At 42.0% G+C, this 18,049-nt stretch overlaps 1 protein-coding gene across 2 annotated transcripts in view; it reads left to right on the top strand.

The window, feature by feature from the left end:
* Positions 1-18,049, top strand: part of zgc:173742 (DNA topoisomerase I, mitochondrial) — a 34,910-nt gene that overhangs the window by 1,306 nt on the left and 15,555 nt on the right. For both annotated transcript variants that reach the window (XM_039017430.1, XM_039017429.1), the window contains exons 2-12: positions 580-708; positions 1,439-1,514; positions 5,225-5,271; positions 8,144-8,269; positions 8,447-8,528; positions 9,613-9,737; positions 9,839-9,954; positions 11,227-11,348; positions 13,717-13,839; positions 14,003-14,190; positions 17,580-17,724. In XM_039017430.1, coding sequence (XP_038873358.1) covers positions 593-708; positions 1,439-1,514; positions 5,225-5,271; positions 8,144-8,269; positions 8,447-8,528; positions 9,613-9,737; positions 9,839-9,954; positions 11,227-11,348; positions 13,717-13,839; positions 14,003-14,190; positions 17,580-17,724 — 1,266 coding nt within the window. In that variant the 5' untranslated portion in view covers positions 580-592. The remainder of the gene's footprint in view (positions 1-579; positions 709-1,438; positions 1,515-5,224; positions 5,272-8,143; positions 8,270-8,446; positions 8,529-9,612; positions 9,738-9,838; positions 9,955-11,226; positions 11,349-13,716; positions 13,840-14,002; positions 14,191-17,579; positions 17,725-18,049) is intronic.

Below are 18,049 nucleotides of genomic sequence, written 5' to 3'. Positions count from 1 at the left end.
CCATAAATAACACATATTAGCTGCAGTAAGGCGTATTCGCAGACAGAGGGCGTTGATCGCCAGCTAATTAATTTATTCAGCCAATCAGACTCAATAGCGTTGAACTTGGACTTTAAAAATCTCGCGCTACTTTCTACAGACAGAGCGGTTTGGAGATTTCAGCCATACACCAAGCCAGTTAATTAGCCATTCGTAGCAAAAGTAATCAGTCAAGGCAAATTTTAGCACACAGAAGTAGTGGTAAGCTCATGGAACTGATAATTAGATTTTCCAGCTAACCACACACCGCTAGTTAGCTAGCTACCGTAGCTAAGCAAAAATGGTTTAGTTTAATACAGTAGTATGTATGCTAACCCATGTGACCGGGATATTTTGCTCGCGCTAGCAACCCATAGCATCACACTATCTTTTGCTGTTCAGAGCTAATTACGTCACATTTTGAAAATGCACGTATGTAACGTTAGTTTGTCATTTTTACTGCACTTCCATGCTTGTCAGGTTAGCGCTGCCATCTGAGTTAACAAACCATTCTGTACCAAGCAAATCATTCTGCTAGCTAATGAACGGTCTGTATTACAGTGCTCTGTAGGAGATGGGCGGAGAGAAGAATGTTGGCCAAGCCAAAGGAGGGAAGGCCAAAGCGAAGACACCCAGACAGAGGCTGAGTGATAAGGAAGGAAGCTCGGGTGGAGACGCACCTAGGAAAAGGTGAGTCCAGACAGTGACTTATGTGCAATATCAATCTCAGGAACAAATCAGCATAGGCATCTATGAAATTGTCTTCCTCACCATCTCTAAGACCCAAGTAGTACATATTGCACTAGCTAGGCCTAATCTGAAACATATGTTCACTGCAGCATTCACTTTTTTTTGTATATCTCATTATGTAAAGATGGTCTTTGCATGTAGGTAGTTAGACACTACCTTTTACACGCACTGCATCGTAACTTTCTTCATGGCTTCTATACTTCTGAATTACAGTTAACTGAAACAACAGTCAACATCTTCCCGTTATTATACACATCACAGCTCTGTGGTGTAGACACACAGAATGTTGTAAAAAAAATTGAGAGAAATTAAGTCTCCAAACAAGCCAGCAATTGTAAATCTAGCAACGTGCTACAATGTGTGTGGGCGCCTGCTTTCATTACCCAGAGTAGGGTACTCCATCTTTATATGAATACATTAATTATCCTTGATATTGGATGCATTATATGAGCAAACAAATGAATCCAGAGTCATCTGTCACTGGCATGTGTAATTAATGGGATGAAAGAGAAGAATAGATACCTGTAAGTATGACTGGCAGCAGCCTTCTGTGACAGTCCCTGATGACATTTCATGGCAGACTAGAGTTAAGTTGGAGGTACCAACTCGGGGAGAGAAATATGACAATCTCTATTTTTCTCCCTGTCTCTCTGTTCTGGTGGTCTGACAGTACAAAGCCCAACAAGGAAAGAACTAAAGCCACAGCAAAGTCTCAGCGGGCGGAAAAAGTAAAAGTCCAGAAAAAGGTAAGTATCTTTTTCTTAAATCATACACTACATATTGTGTGTTCGTAGTAGCCTAATAGTTACGGCAGTGGCGCTATCAACAGGAGCAGCTGTAGTAGTAGCAACAGCAAGTAGGCCTAAATCACCACCGCTACAGCTTTAGTGACTTACATTTGTACTACTGGATAGTTTTTCCTGAGAAATTTGACCCCAGGTTACATCTTCCCAGCCTGTGCTGCCAGCGTGTCCCTGTGTGAACCCCATGATAGTTGATTCCAGAAGCTCCCCAAACCAGCTAGATAGAAATGGATTTCCTGATGCTGTACTTGGACTGGTGCCCAAGGTCCATTACCCTCATACTGAATCTCTCAACATAGGGGTCTTCTCATACAGTGCCTTCGGAAAGTATTCAGACCCCTTGACTTTTTCAACGTTTTGTTAGGTTACAGCCTTATTCTAAAATGGATTAAATATACTTTTTTTTTCTCTTCAATCTACACACAATACCCCATACAGACAAATAAAAAAAAAACAGGTTTATTTTTTTTTTGCATATTTATATTTAAAAAACATACCTTATTTACATAAGTATTCAACCCTTTGCTATGAGACTCGAATTTGAGCTCAGGTGCATTCTGTTTCCATTGATCATCCTTGAGATCTTTCTACAAGTTGATTGAAGTCCACCTGTGGTAAATTCAAATTGATTGGACATGATTTGGAAAGGCACACACCTCTCTATATTAGGTCCCACAGTTGATAGTGCATGTCAGAGTTAAAACCAAGCCATGAGGTCGAAGGAATTGTCCGTAGAGCTCCGAGACAGGATTGTGTCGAGGCACCAGTCTGGGGAAGGGTACCAAAAAGTGTCTGCAGCATTGAAGGTCCCCAAGAACACAGTGGCCTCCATCATTCTTAAATGGAAGAAGTTTGGAATCACCAAGACTCTTCCTAGAGCTGGCCGCCCTGCCAAACTGAGCAATCGGGGGAGAAGCGCCTTGGTCAGGGAGGTGACCAAGAACCCGATGGTCACTCTGACAGAGCTCCAGAGTTCCTCTGTGGAGATGGGAGAACCTTCAAGAAGGACAACCATCTCTGCAGTACTCCACCAATCACGCCTTTATGGTAGTGGCCAGACAGAAGCCACTCCTCAGTAAAAGGCACATGACAGCCCTCTTGGAGTTTGCAAAAAGGCACCTAAAGGACTCTCAGACCATGAGAAACAAGATTCTCTGGTCTGATGAAACCAAGATTGAACTCTTTGGCCTGAATGACAAATCTCACATCTGGATGAAACCTGGCACCATCCCTATGGTGAAGCATGGTGTTGGCAGCATCATGCTTTGGGTATGTTTTACAGCTGCAGGGACTGGTAGACTAGTCAGGATCAAGGGAAAGATGAACGGAGCAAAGTAGAGATCCGTGATGGAAACCTGCGCAGGACCTCAAACTGGGGTGAAGGTTCACCTTCCAACAGGACAACGACCCTAAACACACAGCCAAGACAACGCAGGTAGTGGCTTTGGGACAAGTGTCCTTGAGTGGCCCAGCCAGAGGCCAGACCTGAATCCAATCGAAAATCTCTGGAAATACCTGAAGATGGCTGTGCAGCGACGCTCCCCATCCAACCTGACAGAGCTTGAGAGGATCTGCAGAGGAGAATGTGAAAAACTCACCAAATACAGGTATGTCAAGCTTGTAGCGTCATACCCAAGAAGACTCGAGGCTGTAATCGATGCCAGAGGTGCCTCAACAAAGTACTGAGTAAAGGGTCTGAATACTTATGTAAATGTGACAGTTTCAGTTTTATTTTATTTATGTTTGCAAAAATGTTTAAACCTGTTTTTGCTTTGTCATTATGGGGTATTGTGTGTAGATTGATGATGGAATAAAAACAATTTAATCAATTTTAGAATAAGACTAATGTGGAAAAAGTCAAGGGGCCTGAATACTTTCCGAATGCACTGTACATCCTACGATTTATTTTTGATTGAATTGCTACATTATTCACAGGTCCTTTGTAGCCCTAGGTTACTTGATATGTGTCAATTTACTTAGTAAATTATTTTGTCCATTATATAGCTTAATGGCCGGAACAGTGAGTTTGGTGTATTTGATACCATTCCACTGTTAACGCTCCAGTCATTACCACGAGCCCGTTCTCCCCAATTGTTGTCCACACCTACTCATTCAAGGGTTTGTCCTTATTTTTACTATTTTCTACATTGTAGAATAATACTGAAGTCATCAAAACCATGAAATAACACATGGAATCATGTAGTAACCAAAAAAGTGTTAAACAAAGAAACATATATTTGAGATTCTTTAAAGTAGCCACCCTTTGCCTTGATGACAGCTTTTCACACTATTGGCATTCTCTCAACCAGCTTCATGAGGAATGCTTTTCTAACCGTCTTGAAGGTATTCCCACATATGCTGTGCACTTGTTGGCTGCTTTTCCTTCATTCTGCGGTCCAACTCATCCCAAACCATCTCAATTGGGTTGAGGTCGGGTCATCTGTAGCAGCACTCAATCACTCTCCTTGGTCAAATAGCCCTTACACAGCCTGGAGGTGTGTTTTGGGTCTTTGACCTGTGGAAAAACAAATGATAGTTCCACTGAGCTCAAACCAGATGGGGATGGCGTATCGCTGCAGAATGCTGTGGTAGCCATGCTGATTAAGTATGGCTTGAATTCTAAATAAATCACCGAGTGTCACCAGCAAAGCACACCATCACACCACCACCTTCATGTTTCACAGTGGAAACCACACATGCGGAGATCATCCGCTCACCTACTCTGCGTCTCACAAAGACACAGCGGTTGGAACCAAGCATCTCAAATTTTGACTTATCAGACCAAAGGACAGATTTCCACTGGTCTGTCCGTTGCTCATGTTTCTTGGTTTCTTTGCAGAAATTCGACCACGAAGGCCTGATCCACACAGTCTCTTTTGAACAGTTCATGTTGAGATGTGTCTGTTACTTGAACTCTGACGCATTTATTTGGGCTGCAATCTGGGGTGCAGTTAACTCTAATGAACTTATCCTCTGCAGCAGAGGTAACTCTGGGTCTTCCTTTCCTGTGGCGGTGCTCTTGAGAGCCAGTTTCATCATAGCGCTTGGTTTTTGCGACTGCACTTGAACAAACGAACTTTCAAAGTTCTTGACATTTTCCGGATTGGCTGACCTTCATGTCTTAAAGTACTGATGGACTGGCCTTCTTGCCATAATATGGACTTGGTCTTTTACCAAATAGGGCTATCTTCTGTATACCACCCCTACCTTGTCACAACACCACCGATTGGCTCAAATGCATTAAGAAGGAAAGAAATTACACAATTGAACCTTTTATCAAGGCACACCTTTCAATTGAAATGCATTCCAGGTGACTATCTCATGATGCTGGTTGATAGAATGCTTAGTGTGCAAAGCTGTCATCAAGGCAAAGGGTGGCTACTTTGAAGAATCTCAAATATATGTTTCTTTGTTTAACACTTTTTTGGTTACTACATGATTCCATGTGTTATTTCATAGTTTTGATGTCTTCACTATTATTCTACAAAGTAGAAAATAGTCCAAATCAAGAAAAACCCCTGTATGAGTAGGTGTGTCCAAACTTTTGACTGGTACTGTATATACAGACCACAAACGGAGTTGAGAGAAGAGCTTGAGTATTTTATCTTTTGTGCTGAGCTCTGACTTGTTTTTCTGTTTTCCCTCTATATTAGGTCAAGGCTTTCAAAACGGAGAGCGTGGAGAGCTTTGATGATGTGAGGTGGGCATTTTCCTCTGAGACTGCATCCTATTAACAGTATTGGTAATGAGAGAGCCAGCTAATTGTCATGGCTTTGCTCAACTACAGCTCTGTTGCAGTTGTGTGGCTTGATATCGCTCAAAGTGTCACATCAGCACATTTCTGCTGCCATTTGGAAATTTAGTTTTAAGCCATTAATGTTTCAAATGGTAGGGAGGTGATCGAAATGAATTCTTGTGATTTGGATTTCCAAGAGCCTGGACAGGATCCATTCCCCTTTTTTTCAGGGAGTGTTGGCTGTCTATCAGAAAAATGTATTTCCTGCTGTATTGAAGAAAAGTGTCTGTGGCTTGTCAGAAAAGCAATAAATGAAAAACCGCTGTGTTCTGAGGGGATGGATGGTGGGAGTTTAGGCTAGGTCTGAAAGGTACAATCCGCTGCAGATAACAGTATCGGTTTTGCTTCCTTATAGTCACACTGACAAAGTGAATGACATATACAGTTAATTCTCTGTTTATGGACTCTCAGACTTACTCAGGTTTTTTCTCCCTCACAGACGAACCTATTGGCATTTCAACATTTTCCTAATCCTATTGAAGTCTACCTCTCTCGCTTAGGAATTGGAAAGAATATTTTGATTTACCATACAGGAATGAGTTGTTCAGATGAATTAGGTGACATTCAGACAGAACGTTGGAAGAAACTGAGAGAATATCCCATCATTACCCATCTGTACTGTTGTCGGTGACAAGAAAAGGGTGTGAAGGGAAGGGTTGGAGGTCCTTAAACGGATAGTTCGGGATTTTGGCATTCTACTTCCCCAGATTCAGAAACTCGTGAATACCATTTTTATGTATCTGCATGCAGTTTGAAGGAAGTTTAATGACTGGATGTTCCTGTAGACTTCCAGTCATTGCGCTAACGCTAGTTAGCATTGGCTTGCAAAACTACCTCGCAGACTGGACAGGCATGTTCGCTCTCCGCTTATCAAAGTTTATAACCTCAATTGTCAAAAGAGCAGCACGGCAACTTGTAGTGCTGTTTTGTCTATAATTGTTGCAGAATGCTTTATGACAGCATGTGATAATATAGCCTACTACTAGGGATTTAATCCACAATGTAGATTAGCCCAGATCCATAGCTCACATTATTCCCCTTGTTTGATCATTGGCAATTTAGCACTAGGTTGATAAGGCTATAACAACGAAAAGGCAGCGTTTAGAATAAATGTTGTTAGGGTGACCTGATTTGTGTAACTATATTATGAACACTATTTTGCCCTTACAAATTGTGAACCCAAATGTGTACTGTAACTGATTCTAGTGGGAAAGGGGGATACCTAGTCAGTTGTACAACTGAATGCATTCAACTGTTTTCTGCATTTAACCCAATCCCTCTGAATCAAAGAGATGCGGGGGGCTGCCGTAATTGACATCCATGTCTTCGGTGCCCGGGGAACAGTGGGTTAACTGCCTTGCTCAGGGGCAGAACGACAGATTTTCACCTTGTCAGCTCGGGGATTTGATCCAGCAACCTTTTGGTTACTGGCCCAACACTCTAACCACTAGGCTACCTGCCGGGACAATACATTGAAAGATCATTTGGGTTTGGTGTAGCAACAGATTTAGGCTATGTTGTCTTCAGGAGATTTTATCTGTAATTTGTTTGGTCTTACACAATAGCTGATGTAAGTCACTAGAACAATTCCCTTCCCCTACAATGGGCTAAAATATAGACTTATTCTTGTGCTTATCTCAGCAAGAACACTACTGTTATTCCCCATACTTTTATTATTTAACTTCTTAATATTTCTTACCAATTCTGCTGGTGTAATTGGTCTATTCGAAATCTGATTTGCCAACTTGTCTTCAAACTTAAAAAAAAAAGTATATTTATTTTCAATGAGGGCTGTGCATTTTTGTAAGCATTTATGGACAGTTTTGAAAACAGTGTGGTGTGGCTGTCATAAAATGAGAATAGGCTATATTGAAATGTCCCTTGCCTCAAATATCTTGTTTTGTCATTTATTCCTACCGAAATGATAGGAAAGATATTTTGCATTTATTCCTATGTAGAGTAAGATGGTGGCAACATTTTGCACATCAGCCTCAACCACCTGAAAATTAATATTAATTTGATTTTTATTGATTGTAGGTTAATTTTGTAGAAATGAAAAGTTTTTGGGGAACATAGATCAGGTGTGGGCCTCCAACCCTCTTGGAGAGGGACCTCTAGTCAGGAGATTTTGAAGGGATAGTTCACCCAAATTACATTCACATTGGTTTCTTATGGACAAAGAAACTGCAGTCTGTCCTGTGGTTAGCCACTGCTAATATTAGCATTTTCTAACAACAAAATCTAATTAAGTGTCCCCCAGTTAAGGACCCCCTGGCTAGGGGTGGAGACAATGACATTCACCATAGGGAATCTCACTCCAAGCGATTTTCAAAACTTGGCTTCGCTGTACATTATTCTGTTCCGTTCTGCCTGTAATGGGAATTAGCATCTACAGCTGTGTTCTTTCTTTTCCTTCCATCCAACCATGTGAAATGAAGCAGTACTGTAATTGAGTTGTAATGTTGATTTATTAATTTGGTCAATTTCCTTCCCACTTCCAAGGCACACTGCAGGGAAATACAAGCTTGCCGTATTATTATTATTATTATTATACTATCATCAGGCCCTTTTCTATAATGTTTAATCACTGTAATTATGTAATTACGTGTGGTCACTAAATGGTGTACTTTTGGATTGAGGTATTACTCTATGAATAGCTACGTCTTACTGGGAAGTAAAAGGGAACCGCAGCAGGTTGTGGTCATGCTTTCCAACCACTTGATATGGGAGTGAAAGTGACTGGTCATTGTTCAGTGTCTCTTCGTGCTTTCCTCAGGTTTAATTTGGCTGTAAAAGAGGAGCCTGAAGATGGAGACTTTGCACAAGAAAAGAGGGGGAAAAAGAGGAAAAGACCAGAGGATGAACCCATGGAAGGTCCCTCGTGTTCCAGTGCAACCCCAATGTGAGCAGGTCTCCCTTATTTATTTACGTTAGCCCTCACTCCATCTGTCATTCAGTTACCCTATGACTAAGTATTAGCAACATCTGAACATCAGTTCCACCACACCACTACCTGTTGGAGGTGAGCAAATAGTGTTGCACATTGTTGCTGTACACAGATGTTATTTGCTGCCCTCAGGTTAAATAGGAAATTGAAAGAGAAGGACGAGGCTGACCCGAGGACGGAGAAGAACACAAAGGAGGGGATAAAGAAAGAGAAGGTAGGCATCCTCCCCGAGCAAGGGAGCAGGCAAATGTTCTAGTTTTTAGCTGTTTATGTAGTAGCATCATTTTCTCCCACTTTTCACTCACATCAACTGAGAAGTGGAAACTATATCTGAACAAAAATAAACGCAACATGTAAATTGTTGGTTTCATGAGCTGAAATAAAAGATCCCAGAAATGTTCCATGTGCACAAAAAGCTTACTTCTCTCAAATTTGTTTACATCCCTATTTGTGAGCATTCTCCTTTTGCCAAGATAATCTATCTACCTGACAGGTGTGGCATATCAAAAAGCTGATTAAACATGATCATTACACAGATGCACCTTGTGCTGGGGGACAATAAAAGGCCACTCTAAAATGTGCAGTTTTGTCACACAACACAATGTCACAGATGTCTCAAGTTGAGGGAGTGTGCTATTGGCATGCTGATTGCAGGAATGTCCACCGGAGCTGTTGTCAGATAATTAAATGTTAATTTCTCTACCATAAGCTGCCTCCAACGTTGTTTTAAATAATTTGGCATTATGTCCAACCGGCCTCACATCCCGCAGACTACATGTAAACACGCCAGCTCTGGACCTCCGGCTTCTTCACCTGCAGCAGCGTCTGAGACCAGCCACCCGGACAGCTGATGAAGCTAAGGAGTATTTCTGTCCATAATAAAGCCCTTTTGTTGGGAAAAACAAATTCTGATTGGCTGGGCCTGGCTCTCCAGTGGCTGGCCTATGCCCATCCATGGCTGTGCCCCTGCCCAGTCATGTGAAGTCCATAGATTAGGGCCTAATTCATTTATTTCAATTCACTGATTTCCTTCATATGAACTAACTTAGTAAAATCGTTGACATTGTTGCATGTTGCATTTATATTTTTGTTCAGTATAGATGTTTTATAAATATTTTATTGTGTTCACAAACATTGCTGTTGTATAATGTTAGTGCTTTGCGAATATGCCTCAGATGGGTACAGCTGAAATAACAAACAAGCTTTGTTTTGGGACATTTTACAATGGGCTCACTGATTGTGTAAATCACCTACTGTGTAAATTGTCTTGTTTCTGTGGTGCTGTCTTGATCTCCCAGAAGCCAAAGAAAGAGGAGGCGGAGCATCCAGTCACTACAAAGAAGAAGTCAAAGGAAGAGATTGAGGCAGCAAAAGCGTTGAAGATCAAAAAAAGAGAAGAAGAGGAGCAGCAGCGCTGGAGATGGTGGGGCTTGTTTGTTTTTCTATATGCACGATGTGTGGGAGGTGGTTGTATGAACCTTTTTATGAAAGAGAGGCTCATTCTGAAACACTCTTGTCCCTCAGGTGGGAAGAGGACAAGTATGAGGATGGTGTAAAATGGAAGTTTCTGGAGCACAGGGGTCCCTTTTTCCCACCGGAGTACCAGCATCTCCCAGACAACGTTAACTTCTACTACAATGGTCAGTACAGCCCTGCTGGTTTGAAGGTTTATATTCACCTTCTCAGATCATCGACCATTTAGAAGTAAACACGTAACACTTCTCAAAGCGAGGCTCTTCACTCTAAATATCTAAGTAGATTCCCTGGCATGAGAGAGTTGTGCTAGGAAGGCTTGTAACTCACTTTCAGACTGTCCAAGCATTCTGTCTGGGTCAGGTTGAATGTTGTTGACACTTTCTCCTCCATCTACGACACTCTGGGGAGGATCCTCCCTTTCATCATTCACCCCAGAAGATTGTTCCTCAACTCTGTATTGATTTGCATGGATCAACAGCTGCCCACAAAAGATCAGCCTCCTTTATTTAGGGCATACAGCCTGGGGATGTCTGGCTGTCTGGATCAAACATTTTGATTGAGAACTATAGTTTTTCACCCCCCCCCCCCCCCCCCCATAGTGCAGCCCTGACAGCTCCTATATCAAGAGTAGGTTTGATAAGTTAATCCCTGTGTGTGTAGTGAAGTCCCTCTCTGGGGCCAGGCCTCCACAACTAATTCACACCTCGGAGTGGTATGGAATGTAAGTCCACAGCCGCTCACTGCAGGCCTCTCTCTCTGGGCATTGATTGGCCTGCTGAGCCAGCTCCTAGGGGACCTCTGGGGATATTATGGAGGGGAATTGCCAGGGACCTCACTATACGATATTATCACAATACTTAAGGGTCTGATACGATATGTATGCAATTCAATACTGTGATTATTGTGATTCCATGGTCCAAACATGTTGCTCACTATGTGTCTGCTGCAGAGGGACAAAAGAGCCATGAGAAAACGAGTTTTGATCAGTCATGGAAATTTGAAAAAAAATTGGCTCCATATTTAAAAAGATGGAGAACAAGCTATGAAGGACAATTACTGGAGTTTTGGTGCAGGTACAGCCAACTAGCGCAACAATAATATAATCCCCATCACTAGTTGATATGGTGCATTTGGTTCTGACTAAGCTCCAAAAGCTTGACTCAGGTCACAGCTCCTCTAGTCACTTCAGCTACTCGTATAGTGGTGCCACTTCGCTCCCCTATTTGGAGAACATGACAAGGGCAAGATTTACCAAGCATTTGCACCTGTTAGTTTCAGACAGTAATACAAGGGAAAAAAGTAAAGCAGAGTACTAAACTATTTTACAACATTATATATTTTTCCCACTTAGGACCTGCAAGCTGCTTACTGAAAATGTAGCCCAACTAAGATTATGGATCTTATGGAACTATGTGTGTGATGTGCTTGTTCACCAGGTAAAGTTGTGAAGCTGGGCCTTGCTGCAGAGGAGGTGGCCCTGTTCTTTGCTCAGATGCTTGACCATGAATACACCACAAAAGATGTGTTCCGAAACAACTTCTTCAAGGACTGGAGGAAGGTGAGGAGTGAAGGAGGAAGAAAAGCCTAGAGAGACCAGCCCTTGAAACATCTTATTTTGTTTTCTAAGCTTATTCTTGGAATAACATCAGTGGCTCAAGTTGTCGGTATAGCATATTTAAGATAAAAAAACAAACTATTTTGGAGTTGGAAGTCCAACCGAGAACCAAACAAGTAGTGGTTGAGTGTGAACATGGTCCTCAGGACCCTATACTGTTCAACTAATAGAGATATGTTGAATGTCCCTGCAGAGGTAACTATACTGAACAAAAATATAAACGCAACAATTTCAACGATTTTACCAAGTTAAAGTTCATATTAAAAAAATAAATGAATTAAGCCCTAATCTATGGATTTCACATGACTGGGCAAGGGTGCAGCCATGGGTGGGCCTGGGAGGGCATAGGCCCACCCACTGGGGTGACAGGCCCAGCCAGTCAGAATGAGTTTTTCCCCACTAAAGGGTTTTATTACAGACATAAATACTCCTTTGTTTCATCAGCTGTCTGGGTGGCAGGTCTCAGACAATCCCACAGGTGAAGAAGCCGGATGTGGAGGTCCTGGGCTGCCGTGGTTACACGTGGTCTGCCGTAGTAAGGCTGGTTGGACATACTGCCAAATTCTCTAAAACAAATGTTGGAAGCGGCTTATGGTAGAGAAATTAACATTCAATTATCTGGCAACAGCTCTGGTAGATATTCTTGCAGTCAGCATGCCAATTGCACGCTCCCTCAACTTAAGACATCTGTGGCAGTGTGTTGTGACAACCACATTTTAGTGGCCTTTTATTGTCCCCAGCACAAGGTTCACCTGTAAGGATCATGATGATTTAATCAGCTTCTTGATATGCCACACCTATCAGGTGGATGGATTAGCTTGGCAAAGGAGAAATGCTCACTAACAGGGATGTAAACAAATCTGTGCACCAAATCTGAGAGAAATAAGCTTTTTGTGAGTATGGAACATTTCTGGGATCTTATTTCAGATCATAAAACATGGGACCATCACTTTACATGTTGCATTTCTATTTTTGTTCAGTATAGATGCAGTATGACAGACATGGGTGTATGTGGGGTGTCCTCTGTACACAACACTCCACCAGGCCCAAAGGCGTATCATGCAGAATTAATTTCGTGCTGCTTAGTGCCCAATGCTCTTGAAAATATGATTTGTGTAAAGGCATTGATATGCTAATCCAGACAAGTCGCTCCCCGCATATGAACAAATCCAATTAAACTGTTTTATTATAACGGGAAACCTCTCTTCGCCTGACTGCCCCCAGTCTCCGCCCACCCGCTGCCTGTCAATCATGCTTAGAGGGAAGGTCGGTGGTGCCAAGTGTCCACACTGTCATTGGAGTGTCTGGACTGGATCTGTATTAGGGAAACTATCACAATTTTACTGGTGCCAAGACAATGCATTAGAGCTCCTTATCCCAGATTTTTATATTTTTATATTTATCTATAGCTAAACTCTCCTTCCTTTTAAATATGTTGATGTGCTGCTAGTATGGATTCCTTGCTCAATGAATGTCCCCAATTATTTTTGGGGTTCTGGATTCTGGATATGTTGACATGCTGCTCTTATAGAATCCTTCCTCAAATAAGTAGAAATAAATTAGTCATATACACCCAAGTGTACAAAACATTATGAACACCTCTTTCCATGACATTGACTGACCAGGTGACGCTATAATCCCTTATTGATGCCACTTCTTAAATCCACTTCAATCGGTGTAGATAAAGGGGAGGAGATAGGTTAATAATGGATTTTTAAGCCTTGAGACATGGATTGTGTGTGTGCCATTCAGAGGGTAAATGGGCACGACAAAATATTTAAGTGTCTTTGAACGGGGAATGGTAGTAGGTGACAGGCGCACCGTTTGAGTGTCAAGAACTGCAACGCTGTTGGGCTTTTCATGCTCAACAGTTTCCTGTGTGTATCAAGAATGGTCCACCACCCAAATGACATTCAACCAATTTGACACAATTGTGGGAAGCATTAAGGTGTTCCTAATGTTTTGTACACTGTGTACATTGACATTTACTCAAATGGGCTTCCTGATTTATGGACAGAATGAGGTGGCCATAGTGACATCCCCGGGGCCGTGCAGGCCAACTCGTCTGCTGTAGGAGGCCACATTAAAGGGAGTCAATATTGTCATGACATTTTACTGCAAAAAAAAAACATTGAAATTAATCATAACTGAATAAAAGGGCTACTTGTTTAGCGTCCCTGTTGGAGGGACCTGTTGGCATTCTGTGTTTTACTAGGTAGGTCTACTCAGAAGATTTCTGATTGACTGAGGACGAGGACAATTCGGTAGTGAATCTGTTTTTTGCGTTTTGTCCCTGTGTTTGTCTGAGCAGGAGATGACCCTGGAGGAGAGGGTGCTAATTAGTGACCTGAATAAGTGTGACTTTCGGGAGCTCCACAACATGCACAAGGAGAAGGTGGAGGCTAGGAAGGCCATGAGCAAAGAGGAGAAACTGGTGAGTGGCACTCGGACAAAACAGGGCGATTACTCAAGGTAGATCTAAATGGCTACTTCAATATTGGATTGAGTGTAATTGCTATGGATACAGAATATTGTGAGAGCGAAGGCGGTTCATAGCATTATTGGCATAGCTGATAACCAATATATATTTCACACAGGTGATGAAAGAGGCCAATCAGAAGATAGTGGAGGAGTATGGCTTCTGTATACTGGACCATCACCGGGAACGCATCGGCAACTTTAAGATTGAGCCGCCAGGTCTCTTCCGAGGACGGGGGGAGCACCCCAAACAAGGCATGCTTAAGAAGAGGATCCAGCCGGAGGACGTCATCATCAACTGTGAAAAGTGAGACTGGCTCAGATCAGAACATGAATGGCTAGTAAAGGGGAGGTTTCAGAAGTGAAAAGGGTTAATAAAAGGTAAGGTTACTGCCTGGAGAAACACTATGGAACAGTCCCACAACAGGTTTGGATGTGCAATATTCATCCCCTCCATTAGGTTTAGTAGTTGTATCTAGAGGAAGACTACAGTATGGTAGTTCTCCACACTTCTCCACTCCTCCAAGAACTGTGTCTCTTGACATTATGATCCAAGTCTGTGATTAACCTCCCAGTCACAGGTCTAAATTAGTGTCAGCTAAGGACTGATTTGTACCCTACGGAGACAGACCCTATGGAGCGCAGCGGTGTCGCAATGTTTTTCGTTACAAAAGGAACGACTCCTTGTAGTGTGCTCCAACATTTGACATGCTTCCGTGTCACATGAAAATTGTAATGTGCTGTATCACTCCTTGTGTAGCCGTGGGGGCAGTGTTGTGTAGGCAATGAAGCTCTCTTGGTTCCTTCATAACATGACATTCTATTTTTAGCTGATATGGTAGTGAATACATTTCAAGAAGCAAATTAAACTGGGATAATGTTGTAGGTTACACAGGCAAGTATAGAAATGTTTGCCACGGCATATTTAATTATAAATCTGATTATTTCACATGGCAATGTGGGAAGCTAATCTACTTCAAAATCACTTCAAGATTGCTGTTAAATTGCTGTTAAAGCTTGGCATTAAATAAGTATCTTATTTTGCATTGGTAACCAATTATAATCTGTGACTGCTCAAACCTTAAAATATTCCACCAAACTGACTTGTTGCAGATAAAATCAGTGCGTGATGACAGTGCACACAAAATCTACTTTTTCGCTAAAGTTTTCATGTACCATATAAAAAAACGAATCTTCAATGTGTTTCCATCACATTTTCAACTCTACCAATAGTTTAGTCACAAACTGTTGCGTTAAATAGGATTTGTGCACAAACAGGTCACAGATAGGCTGTGCGGGTAGGCTAGTTTTACATGAGGTAATTATGGATAAGAGAATATTTTAATTTGTCAAGCATCGATCATCATGCCACCAGAATAAGACCTTCGATATTTATATCAAGCTCATCATCGTTCACTTTCACCACCCTGTGAAGTTCATTGTTTTATTTCTTCTGTAGCCTAATAAACTGAGGGGTTTCCCGAGTCGTAGTGGGAGGACCACATATCATCGCGTGACTCAAAGTTTACTTCGATATGATGGTCATTAGTGTTGGGCCAGTAACCGAAAGGTTGCTGCATTGAATCCCGAGCTGACATGGTAAAAATCTGTTCTGCCCCTGAGCAAGGCAGTTAACCCCCTGTTCCCCGTGCGCCGAAGACGAATGTCAATTATTGCAGCCCTCCGCACCTCTCTGATTCCGAGGGGTTGGATTAAATGCGAAAGACACATTTCAGTTGAAGGCATTCAGTTGTACAACTGACTAGGTATCCCCCTTTCCATTATTATATCAATATGTACGCATAAAGGCATTTTCACCGCCATTTATCGCATAATCCATTTTACCGACACAACAAGATCCCACCATGTCAAACAAACAAATGATTTGTCTGCATTTATAAAATTGTACTTTAAACTTACTGTTTCTATCACAGCTATCGGGATAAATTTTTATACGGTATGACTGTACTTTCATAAGTGGATGAAAACATGGTTTGATAAGGAAATTATGACATTCTATTTTTTGCTGATATGGATGTGAATACATTGAAGCATTATATAAAATTAGGATAATGTAGGTTACACTGGCAAGTATAACAATATTTGACAGGGCATATTATTTAATTATGAATCTGATTATTTCACATGGATATGTGGAAAGCCAGAAGGCTAGCTAGCCTGCCGTGTTTCGCCAACTTGCTAGTAAGGGAAGACGAGACTCTTTTGCTTTCACAACAAATGAGAAGACGACAAGAAAATCTGGCACCCCCTTGGGAATGTTGAATTTTGGGAGTCTGGACTAGCACGGTATTATGTTACCAAAAGGTGCACTTTGCTCAAAAAAAATCTGACTCCACCCAGCACATGCAGATCTACGCATGTGAAGCTTGTAGAGGGCTTTAGGGTCTTTATGTAAATCAGCAAGCACCGCAGTAGTCGGGGTTAAACTTCAGCCCCTGTGTAATGATCTTCACTAGTTAACACAGCCACAAAATCATAAACCTTGTCTATTTATACAATTTCTCTTAATGTCATTTTAAACCAAATCATAAAGAGAAACTTCACCATTTTTCAACTTCATATTCATCATCCCCATGACCCCTACATCAACATATGTGAAAATGGTGTGTTTCTATGTGTTGTAGTAAAATAAATTGTTAGTAAGCATTGTCTACTAATTGGTTGATGTCATTGTAAACACTTATGTTTCAGTCTTTTTTTACTACAAAACATAAAGGTGCCATTTTCAGACTATATGTATATGTGGTCACCCCTTCAAATGAGTGGATTCCGCTGATGGGAGTATAAAATTGAGCACACAGCCATGCAATCTCTATAGACAAACATTGTCAGTAGAATGGCTTTAATGAAGAGCTCAGTGACATTCAAGGTGGCACCGTCATAGGATGCCACCTCTCCAACAAGCCAGTTTGTCAAATTTCTGCCCTGCTAGACTTCCCCGGTCAACTAAGTGCAGTTATTGTAAAGTGGAAACATCTAGGAGCAACAACGGCTCAACTGCAAAGTGGTAGGCCGCCCAAGCTCTCAGAACGAGACCGCTGAGTGCTGAAGCGCGTAGCGTGTAAAAAATTGTCCTTGGTTGCAACACTTACTACTGAATTCCAAACTGCTTCTGGAAGCAACGTCAGCACAAGAACTGTTCGTCGGGACCTTGGCCAAGCAGCCGCACACAAGCCTAAGATCACCATGTGCAATGCCAAGCGTTGGCTGAAGTGGTGTTAAGCTTGCCACCATTGGACACTAGAGCAGTGGAAACGCGTTCTCTGGACTGATTAATCACGCTTCACCATCTGGCAATCCAACGGATGAATCTGGGTTTGGCGGATGCCAGGTAAACACTGATTGCATAGTGCCAACTGTAAAGTTTGGTGGAGGAGGAATAATGGTCTGCGGCTGTTTTTCAGGGTTCGGCCTAGGACCCTTAGTTCCAGTGAAGGGAAATCTTTATGCTACAGCATAGAATGACATTCTAGACGATTCTGTGCTTCCAACTTTGTGGCAACAATAAAATAAATACCTTATGCCTAAACTTAAATTAAGACCAACAAACAAGTTTGTTTTCATGAATTTTTAACGCAGCCAAAATTGTCTATCATAGTTATCTAGTGGAAACCCTGTGTAATGCTGTCTCTCATGCTTACAGTATCTGACCCTTGACCTCTCCACCCACCTTAGAAAGTCTTGTATCCCAGAGCCCCCTGCTGGTCACCACTGGAAGGAGGTTCGCCATGACAACACAGTGACCTGGCTGGCCAGCTGGACTGAGAATGTTCAGGGCTCCTGCAAGTATGTCATGCTCAACCCCAGCTCCAAACTCAAGGTATGAGGCATGTTTTTCAAATATTACCCTATGAGCTCCGGAGCCTCCTGATTTTTCTTTTCTATCTGATAATTAATTGCACCCAACTGGTATCCCAGGTCTAAATAGGTCTTGAATGGGGGGGGGGGGGCAGTGCAACTGGCTTCGATGTCCAGATTTGAATTTGAGGAACATAGGTAGTCAGGGTGGTGCAGTAACTGCAGACAGTTTTTGTCCTAAGTAACAATTCTCATAGTGCTTTAAAGTATTCATACCCCTTTTTGATGCACCTGGATTGTGAAACATTTGCCCATTTTATTATTTTGAACATTCTTCAAGCTCTGTC

This window comes from Salvelinus namaycush, chromosome 21 (assembly GCF_016432855.1).
Source record: "Salvelinus namaycush isolate Seneca chromosome 21, SaNama_1.0, whole genome shotgun sequence".
Classification (NCBI taxonomy): Eukaryota; Metazoa; Chordata; class Actinopteri; order Salmoniformes; family Salmonidae; genus Salvelinus; species Salvelinus namaycush.
Note: the sequence above shows the minus strand (reverse complement) of the source record. Positions and strands in the feature narration are given on the sequence as shown.